General features: G+C 37.4%; 1 protein-coding gene across 1 annotated transcript; it reads right to left on the bottom strand.

Moving 5' to 3' along the window:
• Positions 1-1,361: 1,361 nt before the first annotated feature.
• LOC130730468 (uncharacterized) lies at positions 1,362-9,164 on the bottom strand. Its single transcript, XM_057582484.1, has 15 exons — positions 8,884-9,164; positions 7,910-8,068; positions 7,677-7,793; positions 7,503-7,587; positions 6,119-6,227; positions 5,946-6,013; positions 5,729-5,854; positions 4,581-5,632; positions 4,029-4,229; positions 3,864-3,924; positions 3,323-3,436; positions 2,987-3,100; positions 2,802-2,908; positions 2,022-2,085; positions 1,362-1,718 (listed from the first exon to the last, which is right to left on the bottom strand). Exons 1-13 carry the CDS (start codon positions 8,943-8,945, stop codon positions 2,807-2,809), a joined length of 2,370 nt encoding a protein of 789 aa, XP_057438467.1. The 5' UTR covers positions 8,946-9,164; the 3' UTR covers positions 1,362-1,718; positions 2,022-2,085; positions 2,802-2,806.
• Between the last annotated feature and the right edge of the window lie 3 nt (positions 9,165-9,167).

Below are 9,167 nucleotides of genomic sequence, written 5' to 3'. Positions count from 1 at the left end.
CTTGACGTATCATCAACCAATTGATAACCATTATAAGTTAACCTCTTTTAAGGCGTAGAGATCACCAAAGTGTTGTATTTTCCAACAATTTTTTTCCAGTAGAAACATTCAATATTCGAACCCTTATTAACATGCTTACGAAATTTAACTATTTTAACTAGGTTTAAATACTCTGGAGGTCCTTGAAATTGTCTGCCGTACGAAAATAAGTCCCTGAATTTTTTTTTCCGATTCCGAATCCCTGAATTTTTTTTTAATCAGAATAAGTCTCTACTCGTGTTTCCAGCCTATGTGGCTTAATTTTTGCTGAGTCATTTATTCCACGTGGCTTTTCTATTTTTTTTAAATACACATGATTAAAAAAATAAAATTAAACATTTAAATTTAAAATTAAAATCTTATTAACCTAATTAACCCTAAATCTAATTAACCCTAAATCCCTAAAACGATTTTAATTTTAAATTTAAATTTAAAATCTTATTAACCTAATTAACCCTAAATCCCTAAAAATATTTTAATTTTAATTTTAAATGTTTAATTTTATTTTTTTAATCCATGTGTAATTAAAAAAAATAGAAAATTCACGTGGAATAAATGACTCAGCAAAAATTAAGCTACTTTAGTTTAGAAACACGAGTTTGGACTTATTCTGATTAAAAAAAATTTCAGGGATTCAGAATCGGAAAAATAAAATTCAGGGACTTATTTTCGTACGACAGACAATTTCAGGGACCTCCAGAGTATTTAAGCCTTTTAACTATTTATCAATTCTGTCGAAGAATGTTGGTGAGCTCCTACTTTAGTAATCATGCGATTTTAACTAGATTCGTACAGGTTAAATATGTCGCTATTCCAAATCCGTTGGGTCACAAGCTAGGCTTGAACCACAATTATAATGCAGGTGAGGCTTTTCCACCCCTAGTGGCACCGGTGTAAAGTGCGATTAGGGATATGTTATGGCCTTGAGTGAATATCTGAAATGAAATGTGAGGTAGTAAAATGTGGAATGTAATCTAATAGAGTTTACTCAAGTTCACAAACTATGAACTTGATACCCAAACTAATGTCTTGCAAAATCCAAACCAACCTGTTAGCCCTAACCAACCCGTTTCTTCTATACATGTCGGGCCGGGTTGGCCCCGCCCCATGTGAAACCCCTACAAATCAGTATGACACAACTGTATGACATTCCCTTGATACTTCTCGCCTTATGCAATCAAGATACATTAATAGCTACATTAATAGCATGTTTGGATAAACTTCTACGGTTCTACTACTCATAATCAATTCTGACATTCAAAAGCTACTCACATAAGCTTCCCTTCATAATTGATTTACTTTAGAATCAATTGTACATGGACTTCCCAACATGCAGAGTTATAAAATATAAATAAAAAAGGTTTACATGACACTCATATAAAATTTTAGATGAGTTCATTTTCGAGATTGGGAATTCCCCGAGGATTAAAAGAGACTTTTCTTTAACTACTGAACAGGTTACACATGTACGAAGAAAGATGCCCACTTATGGGTTGGGGGGAGGAGGGTTGAGAAAGCAAAGACAAGGTACAAACATTTCAACAAAGGATAATATTAGTACATATTCATACATTCATGATACATAATATACATTTGCTAATGCCAGTGACTGTGAGGCTCCATCCCTGGGTTGCAAGGGCTAAGCACTAGATACAGTGTCAGATCATCAGCAGAGACAGCTGCAGTGGTGTAAGATACATTTAAAACCTCATTCACATGAAAAGAAGGATGATTCTATCAGAGCATACCTCTCAAGAGGTTGAGCTTTAAAGGGTTTGTATTGGTTTTTCAATTAACTTCATTTGGTTGAGTTCTTGGTTAAAAATCAAGGCGAGAGAATATCTACACAATCTCTCAATATACATCTTATGGTGAGAAAGCTCAACTGTTTGAGAGGTCCGCCTCTCCTAGAATTATCCTGAAACAAAATATATTTCGTATACACTTCTAATGTAGGGAGAAGGTTGTGGTACAAGGCTTACCATCTGGGTAATGCGGATAATGTGAAGTAGAACATTGAATTCCATCTCCAGTCATTGTCTAAACCTACAATTACAGAGTAACTTTGTAAGGATAAATTGATCCAAATATATATTGAAGTAAGCGAATAATAAAAACAAGTTAAAATGCTCATAAATTAATTCATCAGAAAAGAAAAGGGGATATGATAACTTCCTACAGAAAGACAAGCGTAGGGCTATCCAATCTCTTCTACAGTTTTCAACAATAGAAAGTTACGTGAGCGAGCCATGTTGAGAAATCCTACATGACTAGAGAGTAGAGATATGGCCAAATAAGTGTTCATAAAGGGTGGAGCAATCCTCACCCCTAACCTAGCTTTTGGAGTAGAGTCAAGCTTAACCTAAATTCTAATAAGCCAAAAGAAGGCACTACTAAAAAGTCACAAGGAATCCCTCTCCAAACAAATTTTCATTACTCTCTTCCTCGAAAACCATTCTAGCTTTTGGGGTAGAGTCAAGCTTAACCTAAACTCTAATAAGCCAAAAGCAGGTACTACTATAAAGTCACAAGGATTCTTTCTCCAAACATATTTTCATTAATCTCTTCCTCGGAAACCATTCTATTTTTAATTCCTCTCATTAGCCTCAGCATAGCATATCCCTCCTAATCCTCATCTGATATTGAGTTTTAGACTTTTAGTAATCATCAAGCATTCATCTCCATAAAAAACAAAGCCATGCATATCTATTTTTGAAGTTATTTAATAACATTATAAATCCCAATAAGAATCAATGCATAACCTTGCTCACGGACGGACTCCAATTATGGTCTCCTCAGGATAGTAACTCGGTCCAGTGCCACTGACTACGTGAGCACCATCATACTTAAGGATCCTAAGCTTTCCTTCCTACAACCACAAGCAAAAAGTTCAATTAAAAAATGTAAGTGAAGCATACCACATTGATCTCCCCAAGCAAACCCATACCTTTGTCCCATAAACTAGTCCTCCCCCGGCAAAAGGATGAAAGCAAGCCACGTTGACCTCATCTTCAGCACTAGGAAGCACCCTAACAAGTTCCATATCCGATACTCTGTATACCTAGAAGACACAGCAAATTTCAAGACACAGGATTCAGATTAAGACAATTTAAACTACAATAAAGGAATCAATGAGATGACTGACAAAAATCACTGTCAGCCCATAGATTAAGCACAACTGGTTGATCACTGGTCAAAACAACATTTACAGAATACGAATTTCATGTTCCCAAACCATGCTTACTTTGTTAAGATTGAGGAGAGGGGGGAGAGAGCATTTTACCTCTAAAACTGTATATATAGGTAAGGTTGTTTCTCCATCAATGACAATGCTTTTAAGAAGAGAACCATGACGTCGACCATAGGCAAGAAGTATGTGCTCAGATGTAGGTGAAAACTACAAAATAACCAGCAGTTGCACATAGTCAGTTCCCTATGTAATTGCTTTTCAAATTATAACTAAAGAATTTTAGAAAAACAACAGAATTAGCTATGAGTATTTAAAGAAAGGCATATGAATAAATTTAACAAAAAATTTATAACAAGGGGCTTAATTCTGTTTTTATAGAAGTACTGGTGCGCGAAGCACGCAATGAAAAATCGGCACATTTGTATAAACGGCTGAGAGAGCAAGAGAGAGAGAGAGAGAGAAGAAAATTATTCATGAAACATGAATACTGAAAGGTACAGACACGTGAAGAGAGGAAAACACAGAATTATGGTTCTGAGACAGCATATGATGCCTTAAATGCTGTATTAAAGGAATGAAAGGGGACAAACACTCACGGACAGACAATAGCCTCATGATGAAGTAATTAACTGACCTGAATTGAAGTCAGACAATGAGCTGCTCTAATCGCTCTTGAAGCAAGCACTGATCCAAATCTGTTCAACAAAAAATGACAAAATTACTCTTAAACTTCATGGGTCCACTTAAATGTGAGAGAAATAATGAAATGCTAGACAGCAATAATTGAAGTAAGCCCTACGTTGCCTCCTCAAGGGAATATATCCGCAGCTCGTACATAACTTGGTGTGCTGAGATAGGATGCCGAGTTGGTGAGTTTGAAAGACCAGACTCTTGGTGTACTGGAGCTTGCAGTCCTGGATCAGCTTCTATACGAGGAAGCATACATGCAACACAGGCAGCTAAAAATCTACCACATGGTGAAAAATGGGCACCCATTTCACTGCAAAGGGCAAACACATTTGTGAATTAAAAAGATAAGTGCATTATTTTATATAATTTGACTTCAGTTAATAAATTTATGACCAAAAGTTAAGTATAATATAATGTCATTTCTATCAAGCAAAATTGTTCAAAAGGAAAGAAGTTATTAGAATTTGGGAGGCCTAACTCAACCCAAAAGCTAGCTCAAGAGTTGAGGGTTGCTCTACCCTTTATAAAGGTTATCTGTGTCATATCTCTAGCAAATGCGGGACTTCTAACAAAAGTGAAATCACATTATGCATGTAAAATATCTTTTCTAAAACAAAATTCAAAATTCTAACCACATGCAGGAGCGGATAACAACACTTACCTGCAGAGGACAGCATGTGGTATGGTTAAACGGCATTTATCAGCATTTAGTGGGGCACAGGGGTTTTTTATGTCATGCGACCATACTCTTAACTTAACAGTGCAAGGCAACTCAGCAGCTGCCGCAGCCACTGATGTAGCAAGTTCTGACTGGATTCGACTCATGATGGCTTGGATATCAGACCCATCTTGTGGGATATTAACAGAAGCAGCAAGATTGCCAGATTCAGATACAGGTACATGGGGTTGTGAAAAACTATGCCGTAAGCCTGATCTCATAGAAGATCCAGGTATGCTGGTGCTGCCAGGCATTGCTGAAGATGAAATTACTGCATCAACATTAGAACTGGAAAAATTCGAAGCCCTTACAGAAGAACCAATCTGTTGAGATAGAATGTCACGACTAGCACCGATGTGAGGAAGCATTGGGGGGACACCAGCTTGGCTTTGACCCATTAACCATCCTTGCAAAAAAGGCAACTCCCATCCACTTGGGTCTCTTGAAGAAAATAACTGCTGAAGTTGACCAAACTCTGAGAAAAACCCACCATTTGCAGTCTGTCTTGATAGTCCATTTAACACACCATTAAGAGAATAGGTATTAGTAGAGTTTCCATGTTGGCTTCCTTCAGCAAGTTTGGTTTCATCAGTCTCCATACCATCCCTTGTGAGGTTATTGATGCCAACTCCCATTCCATTAGAGAAAGTAGCATGAGCAGGATGTTGTGTACCAGTTTGAGAGCTAGACGGCATCTCGGAAACTGTATCCATGGGAGACACTGTAGTATCATGTTCTGTTGCATTTGTGTCTACTTGAGCAGAAGACTCAATTTGCATGCTAACTGAGACATCATGACTAGCATGCAGTGTCTCTCCTCTTGACTCGTCAACAGTAAATGAAGGCATGATGAAGAAAGGTAATGAAACATAAGGTAAACTAATATGTTCCGTGGGATGGACATTTGTGACAACAACAGCAGGTGGAGGATATTTTAAATAACCAAGGGATGTTGCCTCTGTCATTGAGGAATCTGAAGAGTCAAGATCATTGACCTATGCATCAAAACAACCATGTTAACTAAAAATCCAAACTTAACAATCTGAATAGTATGGGTAGATAGGCAATAATTAACATATCAGTTCATTCACCTCAGCAGTAAGAAGATATGGCGCCGCATGTGGATGAAAATGCACAGCCCGAAGAGAGCGCCTTGTCTTCAACACAAATATTGGTGAGAATGCTTCGCCTTTCTTGTTGTAATGCCATATATACAGCTGATACAGTATTCCAGAACACGATGTAACACCCAATGCAGAAAAATTCATGAAAGATTTAAACATGGGAGGTTCTCAGGAAAAAAACTACCTTGTGGCCTGATGCAACGGCAATTATTTCCCCTTTGGCATGAAAAGCAATGGATGCAATGGGTCGATCTGTGAGAGAACACCCAATAAATTCGTAAAAGAGAGAACCAAGTAAATACTAAAGTACAACAATAGTGAACATAATATAAAAAAATAAAAGAGAGATTGACATACAGAAATGATGAGAAATTGTGCACTCTGATGTGTTAGCATCCCATAATCGAACCTCTTGATCCAAGCTCCCACTAGCAAGTATTTGTGGATGCAACGGATGGAACCTAACCTGTGGCACATCATTAAAACTGGACAAATTGAAGCACTTCCTAAAACACAAGAGTGCATAATAGCTACAACAAAGAATAATCATAACATAAATGCACAAGCATCAGGTTAGGAATTACCAACACCTTCAACTTTGTTAGTAAGAAACGCATGAAAATCATTTTCACTTATCGTTGCATAAATTGGACAGAAATTTCCTCACACCATTCCCTGTCCTCTACACATGTCCCTCCAATTAAAATTTCCTAATTGAAAATAAGATTCACATCATCTAATTTAGAAATTGTTAAATTACTAACACCAGCTAATGCAATTTTCAACCCACTGCAAGTTGCCTTTTCTACTTCCAACGCGTCGTACAACAATTGTCTTTATATTTTATCTACTTTAGGAAGTCTCGTGCGGCTCATGGCTGACTACCGCATGCAAAAATATTATTTCATAGGAACTCTAAATCCTACATTTCAGATCAAGAAAACTTTCAAATTTACCCCAAACTTGTTTTTTCAAGACAACTATGAATTGATAGTAGTATGTCTCTGATTTTCCAAGTTCTTGTAAAGCCTCGGACTGAGGAGAAATTGACACTCCTGAGTCTTCAATCAAATAATGCAGAAAAAACCCTATTCCTCTCTCACCCTCTCTCTTCAAAACCTCAACTCTGCTCTCTTCTTCATTGCTTCCTTCCCAGTCCTCACTTGCTGGTACATTTTCAAATATTTCTGCGCTTGTTCTTGTGTTGCAGGTTGTAGTTAGAAAGAGAAGGGTGCTTCTGGCCACATTTGATCATATGCTTCAAATAAAGATGATGGCAAAAAATTCAGAAGGGAAGGGTTTTGAGAAATTGAGGCAGAGAACCCAAAGTGGAAAGTTATAAAAAGGAACAGATGCCAAACAGCATTGGCTAGTGTTTAGATGGGAACAAAAATGAATTGTAATCTTTAGTTGAATTGGCAAGTTTAATTGGGGAGCCAGCGAAGGAATGTGGAAATGGGGCAGACAGAAGATTTATATCCAACGCATAGTATCCAAAATGACAAAATATATGATGCTGAAGCAGTGAGCATTAAATAATTGCACAAATTGAATAGCAACAAATCACTTTGTTGGATAGTAATGAGAATTTCATTAATGCAATCCTATAAATTGTCACTTCTTTAAGAGAATATCTCATCAAACTTAATGCAAAAAAAAGTTCCTCCGATAAACTACAATCAGCACAGAAAGAAAAGGCAAAAGAAAGATAAAAATAAATACAAGTATATGTCAAGCTTACCACCCAAGGCGTCCTCCTATGGCCAACTAAAACTTTCAAGCAACTTCCAGTTTCACAATCAATTATCTTTACTGTGTGGTCACCACTACACATGGCAAACAAACAAATTCAATCACAAAAGGGTCTTTAATTCAAATTAGTAAATAAAGAGGGGATAAACTAGTTACAACTTACTGTGTGGATGCAAGAACTTTTCCATCTGGACTAAATGCTGCGGCAATAGTTGACCGCGGGGGAGGCAATAAAGGACAATACTTAGCTGACAAATGCCGCAATGAATCAGCCTCAACCCTGACAATCATTGTTAGAGATGTTAGTCATCAAAATTGGACTTTCTTTGAAGAAATTGAAGAAAATCCAGCTTGCTTTTCCTCAAGACAATTTATAGAAAGAAGTTGCTCAAGTACCATGCGAGGAGTCCGCGCCTTGCATCTCTCACTACATTTTTAGATCGAGAGTTATAACTGGATTTTGATTTAGAAGCTCCTCCCCAATGCCATTTTGCCACATGTTTTGTTCGGGGTGAAATCTCCCTCCGTGCAAGCAAACTAAAGACATTGCTACCACTGGCCAAATTCGACACATCAGATGAGAAAAATATGGAACAAGAAAAATATTAGACTTCATAATCAATATAAGGAGGAGGAGGAGGATTAAATCTGCCTCAGTTGATGGAAAAATACTAGAAGATGATTGAAATATTTAGAGATTATAGTGAGGAGACCAATCACATTGTCAAGCATGGTGTCAAAAGGTGTAGCATTCAATGAACAGAAAACAATAAATTTACATGACGATACACGACAATCTATCCAGATCATGCATACAAAATTCCCAAAGTACCACACCGCCAATCATCTCCTATTACAACATGTTCCCTATTGATCAGGCAAAATGCTCATTATAACAACATCTCAATACTATGATCTCAGCAGCTAGCTAGGTCCACATAACTCAAACTCTCAAACAGACGTCACATAACTATAGCTGGTTTTTAAGTCGGCAACTGTGAATTGAAGTTGATCAACACAAAAATTCACCTAACATAACAACAAATCAGCATCCAGCTAGAAAACTAAGCAGCACAACAAATACAGCCTCAGAAACAATAACCACACAATTCAAGCACAAATCCAGCTGAAACCTAATGCTTATTCTACCACTACCGCCAATATCTAGAATCAGAGACCGAAATCATAAAATCAAAGTTTGCAAATTTCCGTTCAAATCAGATGACCCAGAATTCAAAAAGTCGTTTTCGTTTAATGGGTATCCTCAGAAATTGATCAAAATGGGAAATTGAGACAAAATACCCAAAAAGCATTTTTCTGTATAGAAATGGAATCAAGCCGATGCAGACAAAGAGAAGGGGAATCCAGACCTGGCGTTAGAATTGGAGGAAGATGAGGTGCTGTGATCGCGAGGGCGAGAAAATCCCGTCATTGATTATGTGAGGAATCGAAATTTACAGGAAAATTTGGGAGATTGACGATGACAACACAACAGAGGGTTCAATCTGAGAGAGTTACAGGTAGAGGAGATTCATTGTTGTGAATTCTCAGAGTCAGAGATGGCTCTCTCTTGTTGTTTCTCTCTCTAGGGTGGTGAAGGGTGCGTGGCTTTATTTCAGAGCCTCCGTGTTTCGATTTCAAAGGGGGTACAGAC

Source organism: Lotus japonicus, chromosome 1 (genome assembly GCF_012489685.1).
Source record: "Lotus japonicus ecotype B-129 chromosome 1, LjGifu_v1.2".
NCBI classification, from domain to species: Eukaryota; Viridiplantae; Streptophyta; class Magnoliopsida; order Fabales; family Fabaceae; genus Lotus; species Lotus japonicus.
This window is presented reverse-complemented; position numbering and strand designations above follow the sequence as displayed.

Excerpts from the sequence above, each read along its gene's own strand:
- LOC130730468 (XM_057582484.1), bottom strand. The coding sequence starts at position 8,945 with ATGACGGGATTTTCTCGCCCTCGCGATCACAGCACCTCATCTTCCTCC. Across the intron at positions 4,230-4,580 it reads CCACATGCTGTCCTCTGCAG|TGAAATGGGTGCCCATTTTT; the intron begins GTAAGTGTTGTT and ends TGCCCTTTGCAG. Across the intron at positions 3,101-3,322 it reads CTATATATACAGTTTTAGAG|GTATACAGAGTATCGGATAT; the intron begins GTAAAATGCTCT and ends TGTGTCTTCTAG.